The following is a 25,312-nucleotide window of genomic DNA, read 5'->3' as shown; positions in this document are numbered from 1 at the left end:
AGAAATTGGTCCATTTTTTTGTAAAATTAAAAATTTAATTGAGTCACCTGTCTGATTTAATTACAATTGCAACCTGTTCTTCCTACATCATGTTTACCACCGGGACGGGATTAATTATATTAATATTACAAGATTGAACCAGGTAAATTTATCTTGGTTAAATTTAATTCTGATGATACATAAAAACAATAAAGTATAGGTATGTGTGTATAGTTTTGGATAAAGACGATTACAGTGAAATAAAAGAATTTTCACTTGAAATGTCAGCGATGACCTCATTATTTTTAATGGAAAATATATATCAACAATTTTCTTTGAAAACAAAATTAATTATTCCCAGGCCAAAATGATTCTGAAAAACAGAGTGATAATGTATAAATTTTCATTATCACTTTATGTATTTCAAAAACTGCAAGAGTTCAAAATAATTTCACACAGGCAATAGTCTTATTTCTTTGAAGAATGACCCCTTCATATAAGGGCAAAATGAGGTTTCCACCTAGATGAGCATTATTCTTGTAAATATGATGTGAGCTTTTGGTGAAGAATTATTTAGTTAAATAACTCATAATTATTTAGTTAGAAGACTCAGTTCATTTTCCTGTAACGAACTGTTAATTTCCATTTTAATGCCACTAGTTTTGATGTTTATTATTAATTTATTAAGTATAAATATAATGTACTTAAATTACATTTTCATTTAAAGGAAAAAAATATTTTAGTTAAAAAAGTTTACACATACAATAAGTTTTTTTGGAAAACTGTATTCAATTTTGTAGTTTTCTCATTTTCTTAAATTCCATATTAATATATAAAGATAACAAATTACCTTCATCGTTTCTTTCAACTGGATCATCAGCATATTAATCTTCATCATCTTTCTTCTTTTTCTTGGATCTTTTATCTGTAAAATAAAATCAGATAAAAAATAAAAACAGTAAAGTAGAATTATAAAAGTATTATCATCAATCATATGATCAACAGAATTCCACAAGTAATTATTGATTCAAGAATTTTGTTACACTAACTAAATAATTTTTCGTAATAGGAAAAGTTTTTAAACATACAAGATATTTTCTACTGAAAGGAAAATTATGTGCAAAGCTTGAAATTTCACAAAGTAAATTCTCCACCTTCAATTTCTGCAAATTCAGAATTATATATCTAACAAAGTTCTAGGTTATCAAAAAACACAAATACTAACCGAAATCTTTTTTAGTACGCTTTGGGCCTCCCATCGTGATTTAAACAAAAGAAAGCTAAATTGCACAATCTTACTTCGCAACCGTAACCCAACTATGAACACATTTTAACATATTAAGATATTATTTACGTTGGCTGCCTATACATATATAACATAGCTTTTACAATTACTATCACATCTGCAGTTTACAAGAATTAGCTTTCGTTTTGTAAGACTGCAAATCACGACTACGATACAACTTTAAACTTCAACACTATCGATAGCTCTTGGAACTAAATCATTACTATCGAACTTCCAATTATTATTTTGTAAATGAAAAAAATTACTTACTAAAAAAAAAAATTAATACTTTAAAATAAAATTCTACATTCCTCCACATCCGAAAAGATGAATAAAGTTTAAAAATAGAAGAAAAACTAAGACATTCTAGTAAATTAACATTAGTCAATATTTGGCATGAAAAAAGCAGTTCATAATTCGATATCTATTGCACATCACAGAATTGGAACTAACCTCAAATAATTTTCCAGAGTAACGTTGAAATTTTCAAAACGTTAGCAGGTTGTGCGGTGTTTGCTCATTCTTATTGTAATTAGATTTGCTTATTTTTTCAAAAATACTTTCTTCTTGCAGAGGGTCAGTCAGCAGATTAATTTAAGTTTAAAACACGAAACTAGCGACCTTAAGTTATTCTGATAGATCATGTATTTTATAAATGTATAAAAGTCAAATAAAGCTGTACTTAAATGCGGTACCCGAAACTATTTTGTACCGTTATTGACTGACTTATTGTTATGGCATTGACTCATAATACTTTATGTAGTAGATTATGTAAATTTAACCATTTACGATTACATTTTAATTTAGTTCATAGACATACTAGTAAAAGTAGTTCAAGAAACGTTCTAAACTACGATGTTTTGGATATTTATACGGAAAATTTAGTTCAAGAAAATTGCAATAAATTTAATGAATTTATTTTCAAAGTATCATTAAACAAAACAAATTTAATCAATATTTTTACCAACCCTTGTCAAATATTGGAATTGCCTGATCATTGTACAAAAGAAGAACTTGTTTCCAAAATAATAGATTCTTTAAGGGTTCACAATGTAAATAATACTGTTACTTGTATTAAACTATGTAAAGAAAGATCATACTGTTTACCGTATGGATTTATGTTATACTTAACAAAATTATTTGCAAAATTAGGAGAAAAAGAAGGTTTGGAATTAATGCAGTCATACCATAAGTGTTTGTATGCAAATGAGTTTAAGAAGTACTGTGGTTTTAAACACTACACAGCTCAAATGTTATGGTATTCTTGATATTTTAGAACAGTTATATCAGAACTGCTCAGTTAGTTTAAAGTATGAACTAAATTACATAATATATGATATCATCTCTGATGTAATAATGAAGCATGGGGAAGCTTTATTGGTTGTAATGACAAAGTTTATTAAACAATTAGCTGATAAATATGATAATTATTATCCCATGGCTATTTTATGGAGATCATTACAAGAAAGTGAATGGTTTGCAGATCAGGAATTAGCAAAAAAAATATTGAATGATAATGAGGAACTTATTATTGTAATAAAGCCATTGGTACCTGTTTGATGTGTTTCTTACATGCAGTGCCATAAAATTGATGTTGTCCATAGACTGTGTGAAGTGTTGCTGAAACTTAATGCCGTCGATCAATATTCATCTGTTCTTCATAGTCTTTTTGACTATTATTGTAAGTATACAGAATAACTTCACTAGTATATTTATATTGTCTGCCACTGCAGCTTTTATTAAAATAAATTGTAATGATAATTTTGCTCAGCCATCTCTCACTTCAACCAAGAAATTTAGTAATCTTTCATTTAATTCTAATTTCTAAATAATAATGTAGGTTACCCAAACTGGTAATCAAGGAAAAGTATATTTTCATTTGATTAGCCTACTTCATTTGTCATGAAATCTGACTTTCTTGTAACATTTCATTTTAAAATATGTTTTTTCTATGTAAAATTATGTATAAAATATGAGGAAGAGTCTAGTCCTTGATAAGCAGTGCAAGTGTATCAGTGCTTCATTAGTGGATTGATAGAAATAAAATCGTTTGAATGGAAGCTTAGCCATTTAAGCACTATCTGCTTTTCTTCTTATTAGACCTGAAAGATTAGACTCTAAGAAGAGTTCTTCTATGTAAAAGATACACTCTTGGGAAAAAAACAGTAGTAATGGAAAGCTGTATTGCAACAATACAACCTTCTCAGAAGTACATGTTATTTGGGCTTGATTGCAGAATTCAAGTGATTTCTGAGATGTAGATTGAACTGGTGGAATTGTTTTCCTGGGTATACAGTACACCAAAATTATCTTTAGCTCATCAAAAAACAAAATCAGTATGATGATAAATTTTCTGCTGATTGTTAGGTAGGGTTTTGGTTATTTTCAATTTTGATTAGGACATAAGACAAATAAAATAACTTACTTTCTTGGTTTCCAATTTTTGTTAGTGGATCCAGGTCTCACTTCCAGAAAGTTGTATCTAGGAATACACCATCTACACACATTTGGTACGGCATTCTTGTTACAGGCTCTTTATTGAACTGCTGATCATGAACAGTGTGGTATAATTATTATATTTATGTATGACTTATAACCAGATTTCATTCACTGTTATGCACAGATTTTACTCTGCTATGGTTCAATTACTGTAATGGTCTTTGGTGTCATTATTATTGGTATGTGACCTGGTTAGTCTTTTAAAAAATTTTCACTGTTCAGGAACTTCCCAGTCACTCATATATTTGCTGTATATATGCTCACATATATAGAACATTTTTGAATACAAATTTTCTTATATTAGGCAGAAATTCATGTTGAGGTTATCTATGACATTGAATGTGTTATAATATTTCAAACGCATATTAAAATTGTATTTAATTAAAAAAAATATATAATATATACATCTTTACTGTGTCAAAGTAATCCTTCTCCAGCTTAATAATAGTTTAAGCGGCTATAGAATTAGGATAACTAGTGATTCACCTTGTACTTATTACACAATTACAGTAGTAGTATTAAAAGTAGAATGATCTGAACGGATGAAGAAATACTGGGCAGCTCGGAAGAGTAAAATAACACGCTTTTCTCAGAAAAGATTAACTAAAATTGACTTAAGTGGTCCCATGTTGCACGTAAAAGCATAATAATAATATAAATATATATCACACTAGTTATCCTAATTATATAGCCACTTAAACTATTATTAAGCTGGGGAAGGATTACTTTGACATATTAAAGATGTATATAATATATTTTTTTTTAAAATTTAAACAATTTTAATATGCGTTTGAAATATTATAACACATTTAATATCATAGGTAATCTCAACATGAATTTCTGCCTAATATAAGAAAATTTATATTCAAAAATGTTCTACAGATTTCCTAGGTTACTTTTCTATATTATATATATATATATAAATTACAAAACAGAATACAAAACAAAATACAACATATAAACCACCAAAACAGTAATTAAATAAGTAACTTAGCATTATTATTAATTTCCAATAACAATTTTCGCAGTACCCCTTATCTTCAGTTTATTAAATAATATACACATCTATTACAATAAAAATATTCTTTTAATTTTCTGAAATTTTATTTGAAATTATGTTTTATATTTTGAATAATATAATAAGTGTATATGTAAATTTTGATGTCCCATTATATATGTTATAATATTAAATTTGATTAACAAAGTTTCAATATTTTTAATTATTTGAGTATTCAAAAAGAAAATATATATTCTTAGTTTTAAAAATTAAGTTTAACTCATTTATTTACTCATCTATTTTTTTAAATAACACATTGGTCAGTATGTGATGAATTATTTGAATTTTTAACAAAATTATTTATATTATATATATAATACTAGATAAAAAAATAGTGTGGGATATACAGTCTATAACATGTATTTTTTTTTTATTGATGTTTGTTGATTACCCTTGAAATTTTGTTTTTAGTTTAGATATTTCTGCTGTAGTAATAATTATTTGATTTCATTAAGCATTTATTTTTTATCTGTAGAAAAATATTGATAGAATAAAAATAAAGAGCAGTTTCTCACTGTAAATTTTGTGAGTTTTATTAAATTTTTTTTCTATCAAGATAATGTAATGCATTATCTCTCACCAGGAGTACATTGTTTTTACATATGTAGAGCACATTTAAGAACCTACAGTTCTGAGTTATTTCTCTGAATAATAATGTTCACTTTATAGTCAAACTGGCTCAGTAAAGAAGATGGTGAGAAAACCACTTCGATTTTCACTTTCCTTATTAAGCTTGGCATGGGGTTCTTGTTAATTTGGTCATGGTTATGTCAGTTTCAAGAGGGAATTAAATCTCATTAGGTCACCTACAATCTTTTTAACTAGTAATTAACCTTCTTCCTAACAATGTTTTTTTTTAAAACTAGTAAAAAGTGTACAGGTGCGTGAAAAATAAAATAAAATTTCTCCTTGATAACATTATTAATTATTACTGTTTTATTACACATTTAAACACATATAATATTTAAAAATTTTTTTAAGTTGACACTAGTTATGAATACACTATTGTAAAGTAGCTCTGAGTTAGAAAAGACTCATTTGACTTAAAAATTAGTGACCCGATTTTTACTGCCTCTATACTTTAATACAACAGCCTGTTAAGACTGACACATATTTTTTTTTAATTTTAAAATACTTATACTTATTTTACAGATTCACAAAACAATTTAAAAAGATGTTCTGCTGTAGTAAAATCAGCTTTGGATCTCAATATACCACTGAAAGAATCCTATCAGAAACGCTTTTTAATATTATTAACTACTGGAAAGTTTGACAAGTCTAATCGCAAGAGCTCATCAGAAATACCCAACAGTATCAATTATCAGATAAATTTAAACTTTTAATGTTACTCGTACCTGTTTTTATGCTTAAAAAGTAGTATTTATGTAGTAAGTGGCATAACTTAAATTTTAGCAATTTAATAATTTTGTAATTGTTAAGTTTTTGTCTAATGTAAATTATTTATAAATAGCTGATACATTGTGCTGAATAACTGTGTTTTAAAAATGTTAACTGCTAATAAATCAACTATTTATTTAAATTTATTATGTTATTTATTTCATGGTATTTTTCAGGTATTTAACTACCGATTTTTTATTGTACTGAAAATTAACTAAAAGAATACTAAAACAAAAAAGATAATAATGTATTATGTTAATTTAAGTAAATACGTATCCCTACTTTACACTTAAACACAGATTGTAAAAACAATTTTCTACTTCTTTTTAATAGATGCTATTAATCCTGGGGTTTGTTTTCTAAATTTTATTTCTTTTCTGTTTTTGTTATTTGATATAATTATATACCAACTGATGTGGGATTCCACAAAAGTCAACTGTTGGTATTAGTTTTTTTTTAGGTTTTTCTGTTCTAAGTAGTTCTAAGTTATTGACATTACTATACAATTTCAGAGTTGTTTGATATTGTAACTATATAAAGGCATTTATAATAACAAACAAACTAATAATCACACAGCTCTCACTATAATTAATTGCATAACAATTTAGCCACACTTAAAACTTAATAAAATAAGCATTATATAATAATTATAAAAAAAAAAAAAAAAAAAAAAACATTAAAAATGTATTAAAAAAATTTTATTTACTCAATATCAAGGCTTAATTATAAGTTTTTTAACTACACCACTCAGTACATTATTACTAATGGATGTATAAGGTACATATCCTATGTCTGGAGGATTACAGAAAAATTTATTAAAATAGTCTTTATACGGTATCTAGGTTTTTATAAGTTTTCTTTGCTACACCACTCAGCACATTATTACTAACGGATGTATAAGGTACATGTCTTGTTACACTTTCTGGAGGATTACAAAAAATTGTATTTGGTAAATAGACACATCCTTTAATTATACTATTGACTTGACTTAACATATCTTCATTAAGAGGTGTTAATAAAAACAGTTCTTCAGTCTCTTTCTTCACACCTCTTACAATACCTATTAAAAAAAAAGAAGACAATAAAGAATACAATAGCACTGATAATTGAAAGAATATATAATAATAATAATTGTCTCGAAATACAATCTTATGATCTACAGTAGAACTGTTACACAAATTACTTTGTAATGAGTTCTATATCTTACCATCAAGAAGATGGCAAGAAAACTACAATCATCGTATAATTTTAAACAATTCTAACAAGTCATCATTAAAAAGATATTTTTAGAAAATTTCTTTTTTTAATGACAAATCAAAGTGAAGTTATTAAATAGTTTCTAAAAAAAAAAAAAATACTTTTAATGCTTTTACAGCCAGGTGAGAATAATGATGGCAGTCAATAAAGGCCAAGACCTTTATCATTACTCTCACCTGACATCAGTTGATGTTAATGCTAGAAATCATCTTGAATTAAAATATCATTTTTGTGTTCACATAAAAAAGTAGTTGCAATACCATAAATAAGTATAAAGACATGCATATTTAAGATGCTGAATTTAATAAATTCAGTTCAGCTGATCTTAAAAAATTAATATACATAAGTTAAAATTTTAAAGGAAATATGAAGTAATTCATATAAAAAAAATATGTGAAATATGAATTTTGTCTTATGCATACCTACAAAACCACTAAACTGTAAGATCAGCTTCACTTAAGTCAATGCAGAGTGAAACTGCTTCTAGGGCTTGAAATAAGGATAAAAAGTTCATACAAACATATGACAGAAAATGCTTTGTTACTGACTTATGGCTAGTGAAAAATTTCACCCAGATTTTAGTTCCCAGTGAAATACTGAATTTTTAAGGCGTTATAAAAGGACTAAATTTGATGGGGTCTTAAATTTCTTGACCTGAAAAATTTAATAAAACAGGTTCCAGGACTGTATTTTTCGTGGTTTTCATGATATCCAACGTAAATCATAAAACTTTAGTACTGAAAAACGTTTCTTTTTTAAAAAAAAGTTCATGCACACAAATATTTTTCCTTATTTCAAACTCTAGAATCAGTTCTCAAATGATTTCCCTCTTCTCCTGAATCAAAATTTATAATGTATTAAAATTAAAAATATAACATGCAAAATTAAATTATATATGAAACTTCCAGAAAATTTGAGGTCAATGAGTTTTAAACTTTTAAAAGATATGTGGTATATATGAGATATACTATTACGCGAAGCATATTAAAGTGTAAATGAATTTTAAATAATGCAAAGCATTGTTTCTAAATGTTAATATTTTTGATATATCTGATGTGTACATATATATATTGGTTGGTTATATTATATATTTGGCTATATATATTATATATAGTTGTTTTTTTATTTCAAAACATAAGTTACTTTCTGAACAGCCCTCTTGGGTGTATATATATTTATATATATATATATATATATACAAAACCAAATAAAAAAAAAGAAATTTTATTATATACATTTGAAAGGGACAATCGTAAACTACTTTTCTACATAGTTGCCATTTAAATTGAGGCACTTATCAGAACAATGCACAAGCTTTTCAATTCCTTCTCAATAGAAATCTGCCACCTTAGATTTTTGACACCCATCTTGCACAAAAATTGTGATAACCAAGCTTCCCCGATACAATTCATGCAGTAAACTTTGTGAAATTTGTAGGAAGTGAAGAGAGAGTTCTGCAATCGTAATGCGGCAATTTTCACGAATTTTATTGTTGATTTTCATCATCAGTTCATCAGTCACAAGGTTAGGCCGACCACTGCGGTCGTCATCATGAACATTGGTGCGGCCATTTTTAACTGAATGCATCACTGCCTCACTCCCCCTTCACTCATTATTCCATCTCCATACACCTTGCAAAGTTGATGTATTTCAATTGGTTTGAGGTTTTTTGCCAGTAAAATCCTCCTAATCACTGAACTGCGTCTGCAACTCAGAACTCGCGGGATTTTCTATTATAGCGCACATTTCAATAATTCACAACGAACAAAGTAGAAAAATCATAAACCACACAATATGACAGCTTGATGCACACTGGATGTAAAAACATTTTGACGCCAAGATGGCGGCTCTATCCCCATCTATATGCTAGGCACCAACACAAGTTACTTTCTGGACAGCCCTCGTATAAATAGTTATATATTTACTGCATGGATCTCATTTATACATACTTTTTATTATGTTTTTGTTGTGCTATATATGGTGTGGAACTATTTTACAAAAGCAATTAATATAATGTGTAGAAATGCAGAAAATAAATTAATTAAATTTTGAAAATGCATTACCATACACATTTACTTTTAAATGTCAGTCTTATAAGAAAAGTCCTTTATTTTGTAGTCAATTTTTTTAAAGTTTAATAATACAAAAAGGAACAATAAAAAAATATTTGTATTATTATTTTAATAAATACCTAAATTAATGACATACCGGTTGATTCAAAAACGACTTCAAATTTTAAAGGCATATAAAAATTTATTGAGATAACTTACAGATTTGGTTGAAGTCTCATTCATAAAAAAACACAAAGTTTGTCACCCAACATTCACTTTGGTTCTACATGGTTTCCATTTGTAATGCGACATACATCCCAACTGAAGTCAATTTTATTCCAGACTGTAGCCAGCAAGTCGGGCGTTACCTCTGCAGTTGCAGCATTAATTCAGTCTTAGTTCAACAAGATCAGCAACCAAAGGTGGTACATAAACCTAATCTTTAATGAAACCCCACAAAAAAACTCTAGTGAGGTCAAATCTGGGGAGCGAGGTGGCCATGCAATTGGACTTTCAGGACCAATCCACCAAACTAGGAATCGAGTACCAAGAAAATTTCAGACTTCTATACAGTAGTGAGGTGGTAATTCCATCTTGCTGATGGAATTACCATCCGTCCATCTTGGTCATCATTATCTAACTGAGGAATTAGAAAATTTTGAAGCATGTCCAGATAAACGATACAACTTACAGTTGCCTCAAAAAACACTGATCTTAGCCCCATCACAAATGGACTGCAAAGTTTCATGAGGGTTTCTGCTACCCCATATTCCGTAATTATGGATGTTCACCTAGCCACTGATGTGAAACATTGACTCATCACTAAAAATTACATTGTCTAAAAATGTATTGTTGTCTGCAATTCCATCCATCATTTTCAACCAAAACTGCAGCCAACCAACTTTATCATCATCTGTATGTGTTGAACCGTGGTTAGTTTGTATGGCTTCAAGTGCAATCATTTACATAAAATGCGCCAAACAGTAGTTTGTAGAATGCCACTCACGTGATAAGTGTCGAGTTGATTTCTTCAGATTACATGCAAAGTGTTCGAGTTGTCCCACAGCAGCACGGGCATCCCGGTGATTTTGTATGTGTAACAGAACAACCTGTCTCAATGAAGGTTTGATGCCAAGAGTAAATATTGTAAGCTTACTAGAAAGCTTGCTACCCTACTCTCTATGAAAATTACTTTGAACTGCAGTTGCTGACTGCAAATCATGGAACCAAAACACACAGTGAGAACATTCCACACCAGTAAATGTATCCATTTTTAACAATACTGGTGGCATACTTCAAAACTAATAAACTATATAAATCAAAACTTTGTGTTTTGCTACAAAATGAGACCTCAACTGAATTTGTAAGTTATCTAAATAAATTTTCATATGCTTTTAAATTTGAGAAATCCTTTTTGAATCGTCCAGTACTTTGGTCACAGGATAACTTAGTGACACTGTCTCAAGTTCAAACTAGACAAAATTAAATAGGTGCCAAAGCCAATTAAGATGTAGTATATTTTTAATATTAATAAATTAGTAAAACTTGCATGAAATTAAAGCTAACTGAAATAAATATAATATAATAAAACATATCAACAATTTACTTAAATTTTCTTTTAACATTTTTTAAGCTAATTAAAATCACTAGCAAAAGACAATCTTAATCTCTCAGCTGTATCGACTAATATTATATTTAATATTGTATTTCCCCTTTATTTCATTTATCATATTTTGTAGCCAGTGTACTGATTAGCAAGCTGGTCTTGGGTTTGATTCTCAGCCAAGATCAGACATTTTTACATCAGTTATTTCATCCAACATATCTTGCTATTAAAATAGATGTAGAAACACGTTTGTAGTCATAATACAGTTAAAAAATTATAAATTACTTCAAAAAATGATTTCTCATTTCACTAATATTTGTCTGCATGTACTGGTGATTTCCACAATTGTTGCTGAAAAAATATTTTGTAAAAAAATAGTTTTCTTATAACATTGTAGTCAGAGAACCATTCTTACTTATAAATATGAGTTTAAAAATATATTAATCAAGGCTTCAACAATTAAAGGATATAATTACATTTTTTAAATCCTTCATTTCTTAAACGTACCAAGTCTGTGCTTGCTGTTTCTTTTAATTCTTTTTATAAAACCCTATATTTTCTACAGCTGATGGTATAGGTAATAATTCATAATTGAGAACTTTTGGGTCATGTTCACTCCTGCAGAGATTTAAAATGTTATCTTCAACAAATTCAGGATCTAATAAAGCAGGAAAGTTACGCGCTTTATGTTGTGACTCAATCTGTACAAGAACAGTCGGTGATACTTTTTTAATCATACTTGACACAATAAGAACACCCATCCCTGTAAAAATAAATAATTCAAATTTATTTGAAAACAAAATCATAGCAATACAATTTTATATATCATTACTAATTGATGTACTTCCAAGTAACTATCAGTCTAATTTTACATAAACTAGAAGTTTTTTAACCAAGAAAATATAAATTTAAACTAAACTGATAAAAATGTAAAATAATAAACTGTTTCACAATGGCCCAAGACAAAAATGTATAATTATGCAGCCAGATGTTAATGGTTCATTAACACCTGAAATGTCTCAGACAGTAACATCTTTGAAAATAAAACAAAATGAAATGCAATATAATGTGCATGGAATGACAATTTAGTATCTATATATAATCATCCGATATATAAGGCTGCTTTTCTCATTTTACAGTACCTTTATCATGGCTCAACCAATCTCATTATCAACTTTTTACATTTATCCTTTACTTTTTCTATTTATTATCATTATTATTGATATTTCATTTTCACTTCCATTGCTATTTTTAACAAATTAATGCAGTGTAGGACCCTGTGAGTGTGCCTCCTAGGAGGAACATGTTAACACTAAATGGGGGGCGTGAGCATATCGAAAAAAAATATTATTAAAAAAATGTATTAATTTACTGAAAGGAAAGCAAAACAAAATACAGCTGACATAATAAAATACACATTTACACTGACATAATGCACTTATAAATAGGATTGTATTAGTACTGCAAAATGTACTTAATAATTAATTTATCAATACTAAATTAAAAACAAGTTTAATAATTATTAATGACTCCCTTGGGCCTGCCTAGCAGAACAAAGTTTTTCAAATGATAGTTTAATATTAGAAATAAACATTCTAAGTTCTTTTTCTACATTTAGCTGAGATCTATATTTTGTCTTCAAAGCAGCAATAGCAGAAAATCCAGTTTTGCAAAGGTAGGTTTTGAAAATGGTAATAGTATATGAAACGCTCTTGTTTTCAGTGCAGAAAATTCATCATCCACCCCTGCTAAATATTCAAAGAGCAATTTATTATTAAATTATCTTTTGTTTTTCCACTTACCATGAAGTCTATGAAGATTTCTTTTTCGGCAGTTGAGCGCCTTTCAGGAGTATTTAGAAATGGATCCCTAACCCACTTGTAACTTGCTATCAAGGTATCGTCAGCAAGAAAATCCTTTTTAAAATTCTTTGCCAGCATGGCTACATGATTTTCAACAGTTACAAAAACAACTTTCACATGCTGTTCTTCATCCTTGTAAGTTTTAACACATTCATCCACATCTGTAAACATTTTGTAAGTTTTAACACATTCATCCACATCTGTAAACATTTCTAAGGTGTTTACTTTAAATTCAAATTTTTTACAAAAAGCATTAATTTTATCACTCGTATCCAACATATGTGTACTTGCTCCTTGGAGTTGAAGATTCAAAGTATTTAATTTCTTGAATATGTCACCCAAGTAGCTGAATAACATCACAAATAAACCACCTTGAAATCTCTCGGCTTCTGGTCAGTTTTCCTCTTCTAGAAAAATGATGATTTCATCTCTTTAATTCATAAACACATTGCAAAGATTTTCCATGTGACAATCATCTTGCCTCACAATAAAATAATATCGCTAAATGTACTGCACCCATATCTTTACAAAGTGCAGAAAAGATTCTTGATTTTAGGAGTTTCATTTTTATATAATTTACTATGGTTACAACCAATGTTAACACAATATTCAGACCAGGACTCATTTCTTTGGAAGCCAAAGCTTCTCTGTGGATCATGCAATGTATCCAGATACACTGTGGAGATTTTTATTTCACAAGTGCTTGTATACTTTGGAATCTTCCAGACATTGAATAAGTACCATTGGTGCATATTCTGACGCAATTTTTTCACTCAATGTTTGCCTTGTGTATAAAATCATTTAAGATAGCAAATAAAGCGAGTGCTGTTGCTTTGAGTTCTATTGGTTTGCAGAAGAGTAGTTCTACTGCTGACATGCCATCACAAAATTGAACATGGGCAATGAGACAAGCATATTTATTGCTTTGCCTTATCAAGCTGAATTGAAAACAATTTGTCACACAACTTTCCAAAAAGCTGATGTTGTACATCTTCAGGAATATCACCAATTCAACAGGCAGCAGTATCATTTGATAGAGGTATGAACTGCAATTGTTTGGCAAAATTATAAACATAATTTCTACAATCTCAACTGCAGCTGGAAAAATAAGCTCTTCATCAATAGCATGAGGCTTTTTACATCTGGCTATTTTATATGAAACTGTGGCAAATAAAGCTTTCATTCACAAAGTTTTTTTTTTAAAAATGTTGTTTGCTTTTCATACAAATTTAATTTTAATTCAAAGAATTCTCAGGGTTTGTTAACTTACTCACTATGAAGTGTTTCCAAATGTTGTTTAAGTTATTTTAAGTTTCATGCTGTCTGCTGCCAAAATTTTTGAGCAAATTACACACAGGAGCCTTCTTCTTCATTTACTTCATTAATGATAAACCCATAATTTAAGTGTTCTTGGGAGTGTTTCTTAATTTTATTTTCAGAACCATACTCATCTGTGTACGTTTTGATGCTTCACTATCATCTAATGCTCGCTTCTGCCCACTTAAAAATGTATAAATGTATTGTTGTGAATATTTCATATCATGAATAGCAATTAACATGCAACATACACATTGATGATAAGATTTGATAGCAATAGAAGGACTCAACTGAGACTGGCTGGAATTGAACAAGATGCAGCATTTATACACATTTGTGCAGACGTTCAAGAATGTTCGAGACAAACTGGAACAGTTTGTCTCGAACATTCTTGAAGTTCCTTCTGCGAGAAGTTCCTTCTCGCAAAACTGCAAGAATGTTTGATATGGTGGAAATAAGACAAGAGAGCAATATAGAGGCATCAATTTTGGTTTTGTCAATGCGGTGGATCGGTGTTACCAAATATCAATAAATTTACTTATTCTTGAAAGTTTGTAATTAAGGTTGTAGTGTATTTTTAGCTTCAAAATACATTATTATTGTACGAGAGGGGGGCACAATGAAAATTATGATTAAGAATTGGGTTGTAAATACTGAAAGGTTGAGAAACGTTGAATTAATGACCAATCTAAAAGATTTTCTTACAAATTTTTACAACAAAGGTAAAGAAATTTTCTTTCACAGAAATCTTTACCCAGTCAATAAAATTAAATATAAAAACTTTTCTGCATCTTTGTTTAATGAGTACAAATATGTAGTTAAATAATTTCCATTAGTTCTTTCTATACTGTTATTTTATATTTTCAAATAATTTTTTTATTATAAAAATTGTTCTTTTAAAGTCGAAATGAACTTTAATTATATTTATTATAATTTTTTATAATTAGTTGTACATTTGCCCCTGCTCTGATGAAGATTTTACCACAATCACTTTTTTATCCATGGAGTAGAGCATTACATTCAACTGGAATAAAATATTTATTTACTTCTGGAAATAGCAGCATCACTTTGTCCTCAAATCCAAAGCATCAATAACAATATTTATTAAATGAGTGGACCAATTTAAAAAACTTCACAGGTCTGAAGCCAAACTCATCAATTTCATATCTGTGTCCAGAAAATTAACCTCAGTTGTCCAGTACAGACAACTATCTTGAAAAAGTTTGAAAGAATTGCTAATACAGCAATGTTCCTATATTTTTCTTGATTTAAGAAGCATTTTTTTAGAAACAGGAATAAATGTGAACGTTATAAAGGGTTTGAGGCATGAATCCCTTAATCAAGTTATCAATAATAGCAACTTGTGGCTTAAACGGTTAGAAGTACATATCTTAGAATGACATCATGGTGTACAAAGCAATTAGGCTGGAAACTGATCATAACTTCACAAGAGCAAAAACCAAATATCAGAATGAGTAGTTTGTACATATCAAATCTTGACTATTTGAGATTCAGTCCTTCTCATAATCAAATCTTGACTATTTGAGATTCAGTCCTTCTCATAATCAAATCTTGACTATTTGAGATTCAGTCCTTCTCATAAATCACTGCAAGTTAAGCAAAGCTGAAGGTAAAGTAATTTTTTCATGTATCCTAGTGATTGTACAAATCATAAATAATAATAATAATATAAACTGTATACAGTAATAAAATTAAGGTTATAGATACTGTTGTTAATTGATATTACCTTTATTATATCCAATAGTATTAATAAACCAAGGGATATTTTTCAATTCCTCCTGGGAGTTACAATAATCAATCACATTTTGAATACAAATAAAATAAAACTTCAGATTATGGATAACATCAACGCTGCCGTAAAAGAAAGATCTGAAACAAAAATATAAACATTATAAAAAAACTTCTAAATTAGACAATGAAATAAAGAAAAAAACACAACTTCATTTCACATACCTAATAGAAACAGGATGTGTATACAAAGAAATTAACTACAACATGCAAATTTTACATAAGCATAAGTTGTAAAATTAATATACTAATCTGAACACATGTTACACTGGTTACCTAGCCATCTTCAATGCCACTTGCAGCATCAATTAGGATAAGACTAGATCATTGCCAAAAATAAATTATGAAAGAATATTTACAGCTACTACGAAAGTGAGTCTCAATTTTAAATTTTTTTATTTTTTTAATATTAAAAAAATAACCATCAAAAAATAATCTAGAAGTGTATATTGGATGTATTAAACTGTAAAGCAGTTGTATAAACTATGTAATTTTTTCATTTTATAATTTTATTTTATGTTTTCTACCAATGTAGAGATGATTCAGTTTATTTTTATAGAATACTATTATTATATAAATGTCCACATTTACATTTTTTGATAAATTAATAATAATAATAATAATAGATTCTAGATTTGAATCCTAGCTAGTCATGTTGGGCAGTTTTCACACACTACAAAACACATCTCTGATCACATAAAAACGTTAAGTTGACTGAAAGTGTAAATCAGCTTATTGTCACCAATACAATAAAAAATGTAATATCACACAAAAAAATACTGTAATAATACAAATCATAATAAAAATAATATATTACATATTCAGTCCAATCTTTGTCTTCCTCTACTGCTTTCACTCTTTACTCATCCCTCTATTATAAAAATTAACTAAACCTTAAAATCTTCTTAATACATTGCTATTTCATCGTCTTAAAGGATTTCGCCAGAAATTTCTCTTCTCTTCTATTTATTTAAGACTTCTTCATTTCATTTTATACTTTATTAACCACCCTCCTAATTTTCAACATCCTCCTAAAACACTGTTCAAAATTCTACGTCAAGTTCTGTGTCAAAGTTGTCTGAAACATTTTGAGCCTAACATAGAAAGACATTTTTTCTGTCAAATATGGTTTTATTTTTCAACAAAGTCTCCTTTTAAGTCGATACACTTTTTCCAGTGATGCTCTAACCTCTTTAACCCCTCCAAATAGTAGCTGGTGTCTATCTGCAAAACAGACATTTATATATGCGATAACCTCCTTGTCTGATGAAAATCTTTTTTCCTCCAAGCAAAACTTTAAGGTTAGGAAGCAAATAAAAGTCGCTCGGGGCCAGATCTGGTGAATACAGTGATTGATCAACTAATTCAAAGTGCAATTCATGAATTTTAACCGTGACAACCATCAAAGTGTGGGAAGGCACATTGTCCTGATGGAAAAGCACTTTCTTCTTCTACAAATGTGGTCACTTTTTTGTAATTTCTGCCTTCAGCTTTCAAGTAATGATGTGTAATACTGTATCATTAGTGTTTTAACTCTTTTTGAAGATAATCGATAACCAAAATTCCGTTACTATCCCAAAAAACATTCGGCATCACCTTCCCGGCCGATGGAACAGTCTTTGCTTTTTTCAAAGCAGATTCACCCTTTGCAGTCTGTTTTGACTGTTGTTTCATCACAGGAGTGTAGTGATGGATCCACGTTTCATCTACGGTTATCAATTGATGCAAAAAATCTGACTCATTCTGCTTAAACTGTTCCAGCAGGGCCTTGGAAATGTTCATTCAAATGCGTTGTTGGTTCAAAATGAGCAAATGTGGCATGCAACACGCGGATAGCTTACACATATCCAATTCTTCAGTTAATATATGACAAACATCTTCATTTGATTTGCCCAAAGCCTCTGCTATCTCTCTAACCTTAATTTGTCGGTCATCCAGTACGATTTGGTGAACTTTTTCGATATCGTTAGTGGTTGCAGTTTTTGGCTGTCCCAAATGCTCATCAACCAAGCTGATACGACCATGTTTAAATTCAGCTGCTCATCTTTTCACAGTGACAAATAATAGGACAGAGTCCCCATAAACAGCGTTCAACTTGGTTTTAACTTGCAAAGGCGTACTGCCTTCAAATGCAAGTATTTAATCACGGCATGATGTAAATACTTATAAATTAATAAAATTTTACATTTTCATACCATTCAAACAATAATTAATTTCATTTAACTGACAATTACATAACGTATATACACACACACATATATTTAGCTCGCTTATTTTTACCCATCTCTGTAATAAAAATTGTAGTTCAGTATTGTTAGTGTGAAACACTCTTATACAAAATCTATATCAAAAATGCTTTTACTAGTCACACCTGAGGAGGATGATCAAGGACTTTTATAGATAGCAGTATGTGGTACCACTGCTATCTAAGTACAACCCATTGGGGTGGTTCTAATGGTGAATTTGTCATCGCAAATCAGCTGATTTTGAAGTCGAGAGTTCTAAGGTTCATATCCTAGTAAAGGCAGTTTCTTTTCAACGGATTTGAATACTAGAGCGTCGATGTGTACTTTGGTGGATGGGTTTCAATTAACCGCACACCTCAGGAATGGTTGATCTGAGACTGTACAAGGGTAAAGTAAATAAAAAGGAGTCGATGCTATCACTACAATATTTCTAAGTGGTAACTAACTTTGGTGTGAAGTTGCAAATTTGTTTTTCTAGAAAGGTAGTTAAAACTTCACTGTTAATAAAGTGAAGCCTGTGAATAAAGTGAATATATGATGAAACTCAGGAAATACAGTAACCCTTGGAAATCACCTGGAAATATTTTTATGTTACACTGCTGAGCTGGATTTCAGAATGGAATGGCGGAAGATTTTGGAGTAACAACATGTAAAAGTAGTAACAATGTTATGGGTCATATTCTTGAAAAAGCTTATAACTCAATTTATTTTCCCAGTAGAGCACAACAAATAAATAATGCAAAGTTACTATGGCAAATGTACTATCATTTACAAACTTTTGATGCATTAGATTGCACCCACATAAAAATAAAAAAAACCATCTGTTTGGGGACAAATATATTAATTCCAAGGGTTACATCAGCATAAACTTTCAGGTGACGTGTGATGAGGAAAAGTTTACAAGCATTAGCACCGAGTGGCAGGGCTCTGTTTGAGAATACAGACGAGTGATATTCAGGACATTATCTCTCAATGTGACGTTTGCTAGGCAACTCTGGCAACAATATATCTCCATGGATGATCACGCCATTCAAGACACCTGAAGGCAACATTAAATATTGATTTAACAGCAAACAAGCTAAAGAAACAGTCATAATAGAAAGAGTGTTTGGTCAGCTCAAACAGTTTCCCAATCCTTGGTAACTGCATGCAAATATCACTAGAAAAAGTACCAAAACTAACAATGAGCTTCACTGTGCTTCACAATATTGCCAAACATCTTAGACTTATTTCATTTCGAGGACATGGAAGAAGGTAGAGAGGAATATGAGTTCACCAAAGAAAAAGTTGGCGAAGAGATAAGAAAATACAAGAAAATTATGTTGGGAACAGAAACAGTAGTATATGTTACATTTTATTTAATTTGTAATGTTTTATGCTGAATGTTGAACCTAAATTTATTGTTTGGAATACATATTGTATAGCCTCAATTACAGTACAATCTGTTTTTAAAATCATGATTACAGATTTCTACAATACAAAATAATGAGAATAATATAAAAAATAAAAATTATTTTTTGATAGTCAATAACCAGCTAGCTACTTTACTGGTTGGCCTCTCAATATCACATCGCAGTTACATTCTTTTCTTCATTTGAACTACAGAGATTTCAATCCCAGTACCTTGGGGATACATACTACATACATCTTCCTTCTTTTTTTCATTAATAACTTTTGGCACTCTTGACATTTTTTTACAACATTGGGTGTTCTGCGAGTAATTTGATGAAAAAATAACTAACTGTCAACAGTGTTCTTATCGTACCCTTCACTTGATGACATATTAAAAAAATCTAATGTAGACATCACATGACTTCCTTGTACGCCTATCAAATTTTATGTACACATTTTTTGTTTCACTTCATTTAAACTTATTTCATTTGAAAGTGAGGTATGATCCTCCAACTCTTTAATAAAGTGAACATTTACACAACTGCTAAAATATTAGTTAACATCAAACATTTATTTAATTATTAATTCTACAACCTTACTTGAAATATTAGGATAGAGTAAGTCCCTTTATTACTCTTTAAATAAATGTATGTCTTTATCTAACACTATGTTTTTCTTAAATTATTACAATGTAACCATCAACAAAATGAAAAAAAAAAACTATTAATCAGATGTTTCACCAAATATGATGTGGACACCACATGACTTACTTATACACTTATTAAATTACATAAACACATTTTTTTAAAATGAAAAGTACATGAAATTTTATTCCATTAATAACTCCTGATATTTTTTCATATATATATATATTTTAATTGTTATTGTTGAATTATAATTTATTGTAAAAATGTTTTACAATCAATATACTTAAATTAAAAAATAAATAAGTTAAAAAAAGTAGATGAAGTCTGATTTGAACTGATGTGTCTTCCCCTTATAAGATGCAAATATTTCATTAATTAAAATTTCATTTGGCTATAACTCTGGAACTAATGAAAATAAGTACCACTTATGATACATCATTGAAAAGCTTTCAATAAGGGCTAATATTACTGCAGTTAAGAAAAAGGTTTTTTGAATTTTGGGCTTTTTTGGATATTTTTGGTTCAGTCAACTGGATTCAAAAGGCGTGTACAACTAGATGTTATAACAGTCCTAAATCCAAAACTTCAATATCCTACGGCTAATCGTGTTTTAGTTATACAAGATACATACACACAGATGTCACGCCGAATGGATATTTCCATTGAAATCTGAAAAATAGCTAGATGTAGTGTTGATTATTCACTTCAATTTGACTTAAAGTTATCACTACACTCTAGATTTTACTATGAAGTTGCTATGAAGTTTACTATGAAGTTGTTATATATAACTCACCCTTCATTTACATTCATAAACATCATCTTCATTGATATCACATCTGCACATATTCATTTTTAAATGTTTTGTACATATTCTCACTCATTCTTACTTTATTGAATTGGAATTCATGTAACTTTCTTTTGTTTTAGGTTAAAAAAACAATCCCCAAATCTATACAAAATTATACATAATTTAATTATTGATTTGTGGCAGAAAGTACAGTTTTATATTCTTGAAGGATGTCATATGAGAAAGGAACAATGGTGAAAATATTAACAGAAATATTTTTAAAAACCAATTTTCAACAATAGTTCTGAAAAAAATTATTTTGTTTCATGGGTTTTATTAATAGCAAAAGAAAAATTATTTTAACTAACCTTAATGGATTTGAAATATGAGTAAAATTAGGTCCCAAAAGAGGTGTATTAATAAGAAATGCAGATACACATCCAGGAACTGTGAATTCTGACTGTCCTGGATCAAAATCTATCACCAAAACTTTATCCCAAGATGACAAACTACGATTAACAAGATATCGAAGTAATGTAGATTTTCCTACACCACTACCACCACAAAAAATAGTCCTGGATCCTAGAATAACAAAGAATTGAACAATAACAAAAGAATATATGAATGACAAAAAATACATGTACATCACAAATTATATTATCATGATATTACTAACTTGCACATTTCTATTATAGTGAACAATAAACCCACAATGTCTACTGGAAACTTCTGAAAAGCATACAGTACAGGAGCCAGAGAAAAATATCATTGTTAGGAGATATTTAGATCAAATATTTCAAGTTTGTTTTAATTTTATGACCCCCAAAAAATAAAAAGAATATATAATGAATATTTCACAACCCCCAACCTCAACCCAATAAAACTTAATTAAAACTATTTTAGCTGCACTAATAGCAACAGGTATGAACACGCATGTCTGAAGTACAAAAACTAAGCAATTTACAGGTTCCAACTTGATATGTACGTGCTCCTTGTAATTTAGTCTGCTTGCATAATATTCACTATTAAGACATTATGTTCAAACATGCATGTGATACACGTTTGAACACATCATGCTCACAGCAGTATAGAAAAGGCATAAGGGATTGCAGAATGTCCGTTTAGTTTCGAATGCAAAGCAAGTATCTGGTGCCTTAAAGTTTTTAAAAGTGTAGTTTCATTTAAAATAATTTTAGTTTCAGTGTTGTCAAACAGTGTAACTTTTTTCAATTAAATTCTTATGCAAAATGGATAGATAATTTTTGAAAAAATGAAGTAAGCCATCTACATCCATTGAATTGCCTGGTAAAAAGGCAAGATTGTACAATGAAAGTTATTTAAATTGCGGTTTTACCACATTCAATCGAAAGCCACACTGTGGCTTTCAAGTCCTCTCCAATGTAAGAATGAAGCTATCAAAATTAATTCGACACTTGGAAACTAAACAACTGGATCATAAAAGCAACCTGTTGACATTTTTTTAAAGATTACATACTTTGAGAAATTAGCAAGCTTCTATTTGTAAATCAAGCTATACTGATATAAGTACACTTGAAGCATCTTATCTTACCTCATAGCATTAACTATGGCTAATATGTCTAAACCCCATAAAATCGCAGAAAACCTCATACTGCCTGCTGCAACTGATATGGTCAGTATTTTAATAGGCATCAAAGAAGCAAAAGAATTGAAAAAATGTGTCATTTCTAATGAAACAGTATCAAGGAGAGTCGTTGACATGGCTGCCAATGTTCATGATCAGATAATTCAGCAAGTAAGTTCAAGTGAATTTTTTAGTATTCAGTTTGATGAATCAACAGATATAGCAGACATTTCTCAGTTCTTATGTTTTGTGAGATATGAATGCGATAAGGACAGATCAATCAAAGAAAATATGTTGTTTTGCAAATCAATAATACCTGGTCAGGACAATGTTTTTTGATGTTTTTTTTTTTTTTATGAAAGTACTAAAAACTATAACATAGATTGGACAAAATATATTGCAGAATGTAGTGGTGGTGCCAAGATGATAACAGGAAAGAACTGAATTTCTGAAAAAATGAAAAGCTCTGTCTTATACCAAGGGTGGAATGGACACAGTGCTTCTTTCACAGACATGCTCTTACCACAAAAAAATTCTGAAAAATCTCAAAATCAACTTAGTAAAGCTGTAAAAATGGTTAATTTTATTAATAGCTGACTGTTACAGAATAGGCTGCTTGCTGAACTATGCGATGAAATGGGCGAAAAGAAAATATTTCTTTTTTTCCATATAGGTCAGATGGTTATCACAGGGGAAAGTGTTAACCGGTTATTGAAATAGCAAGATGAGTTAATATTTTTCCAGGATAAACGAATGCCATTCTCAATTCTGTTACAGAATAACAAGTATATGCTCCTGTTAACTTACATAACTAACAGCAAACTTAACCCAACATATGTATTTTTGAATTTAAAACGACTTGGATGTGAATTTACAAGTGCATGATCAAAATATTTTATTAATCACAGACAAAGTTCATGCTTTCATCAAGAAGCTTGATATCTGGTTTATTTGCCTTCAAAGCAAACATTTTGATATTTTTTCACTCACTTCCAATTATACTGAGAAAAGTTTGGATGAATAAGACACACATTCACCACAGTTTGGTTAGCATGAATATGTACTTGTGCGAGCAAAAAATTCAGTCTACAGAGTATTTACCAAAAGATAAAAATCACTTCTCAAAGAGATGGGTATTGAATTCATTTACTGCTAAGTTACCAGATGAGATTCATAACCAGCCCATTAAAATATCTACTGATAAAACATTGCAACTACAATTCAGATGTTGTGAAGATTTAGATACATTTTAGCTTACTTGTCGAAGTGAATATGGAAATTTAGTCAAAGAAGCACTGAAAATATTAATCTCTTCCACCACATCTTACCTCTGCAAAAAGGATTTTTCATCTATGGTTGCACTAAAAACTAACTATAGGAATGACTTTTATAACTTGAAAACAATTTGCTTTTGTGTGTTTCTAACATTGATCAATGTATGGGGAAACTTTATAATAAATGATTTTTTTTCCCATAAAATGATTTCATTATTGTTTTTTTTTTTCTGAATTTTTACGGGCATCGACTGCTAAGGTCATTAGCCCTCGTCACATTCTTTAAAAGAAATTATTATCTCCATCAGGATCGTAAGGGTGTAAAGGGCCCTTACATTTTATTTAAAAACACAAACTTCACAATAAACATTAAGACATAAAAGACAAGGACAATCACAAACACTTATGGGGTGTAAAGGGCCCCGATATTAAAATTTGAGATAAGGTTCTCAAAAGACCATGAAATTAAAATTTCAACTTATCAATACCATTTCTTTCTTTATATATATAAAAAACTACCCCTTAGAGATTCTTTTATCACAACTTTAAACTTTCATTTTATAGACTTTTAAGAAGTCCACTGGCATGTAAAAATACAACTATATTTTCTTCATTTCCATTATCCAGATCAGCACTAATATTATTTCTAAGACGGAACCTCTTTCTGAGGTCCTCATTTATGGTACACTCTTCTATTAGATGCTTGATTGTCAGTGTTATCAGTGTTGTCAGTGTATAATGCAGCCATAGGATGGTTATTGAAAAGTTTATTATTTATATGGGCAGGATAAGCCCATATATTTTCTGCGTATCTTAGTAAAAGGATCTCTCTTCTATAATGTAGTGGCATTATTCCGACTTCAGACATCAGACTAGCCGCCGGACTTGTACAGAAAGCGCCAGTTGCATATCTTATTCCGTTATTATGAACTACGTCTAACTTTTTTAAATGCGACTTTCTAGCGGATGAATATACGATACATCCATAGTCTAGTTTAGATTGAACCAATGCTTTATACAATCTCAATAATGTCTCTTTGTCTGATCCCCAATTTAAGTTCGATAGACATTTTATAATGTTTTGGTAGGGCTCTTTTGCATCTATCACTCAAGTCCTGTATATGTAATCCCCATGTAAGGGATTTATCCAATACTAGTCCTAAATATCTTACATTTTCTTTATATTGTATTGGATTATCATCAATTGTCAACGCAGGACTTTGATGAGGAATTCTCTTCCTAC

General features: G+C 29.6%; 1 protein-coding gene and 1 pseudogene across 4 annotated transcripts in view; both read right to left on the bottom strand.

The window, feature by feature from the left end:
- Positions 1-1,436, bottom strand: part of LOC142330373 (general transcription and DNA repair factor IIH helicase/translocase subunit XPB-like) — a 44,065-nt pseudogene extending 42,629 nt beyond the window's left edge.
- A 5,465-nt stretch (positions 1,437-6,901) lies between these two features.
- The window catches only part of LOC142330175 (polynucleotide 5'-hydroxyl-kinase NOL9-like), a 59,110-nt gene continuing 40,699 nt past the window's right edge, over positions 6,902-25,312 (bottom strand). For 3 of the 4 annotated variants that reach the window (XR_012757714.1, XR_012757713.1, XR_012757715.1), the window contains 4 exons: positions 21,561-21,774; positions 16,059-16,201; positions 11,609-11,895; positions 6,902-7,278 (listed from right to left, as the gene is read on the bottom strand). Coding sequence is in view for 1 of the 4 variants with exons in the window: in XM_075375281.1 (XP_075231396.1) it covers positions 11,663-11,895; positions 16,059-16,201; positions 21,561-21,774 (590 nt within the window). In the remaining 3 variants the exon portion in view is untranslated. The remainder of the gene's footprint in view (positions 7,279-11,608; positions 11,896-16,058; positions 16,202-21,560; positions 21,775-25,312) is intronic. The other variant, XM_075375281.1, reaches the window with a different exon arrangement.

Source organism: Lycorma delicatula, chromosome 9, assembly GCF_047948215.1.
Source record: "Lycorma delicatula isolate Av1 chromosome 9, ASM4794821v1, whole genome shotgun sequence".
NCBI lineage: Eukaryota > Metazoa > Arthropoda > Insecta > Hemiptera > Fulgoridae > Lycorma > Lycorma delicatula.
This window is presented reverse-complemented; position numbering and strand designations above follow the sequence as displayed.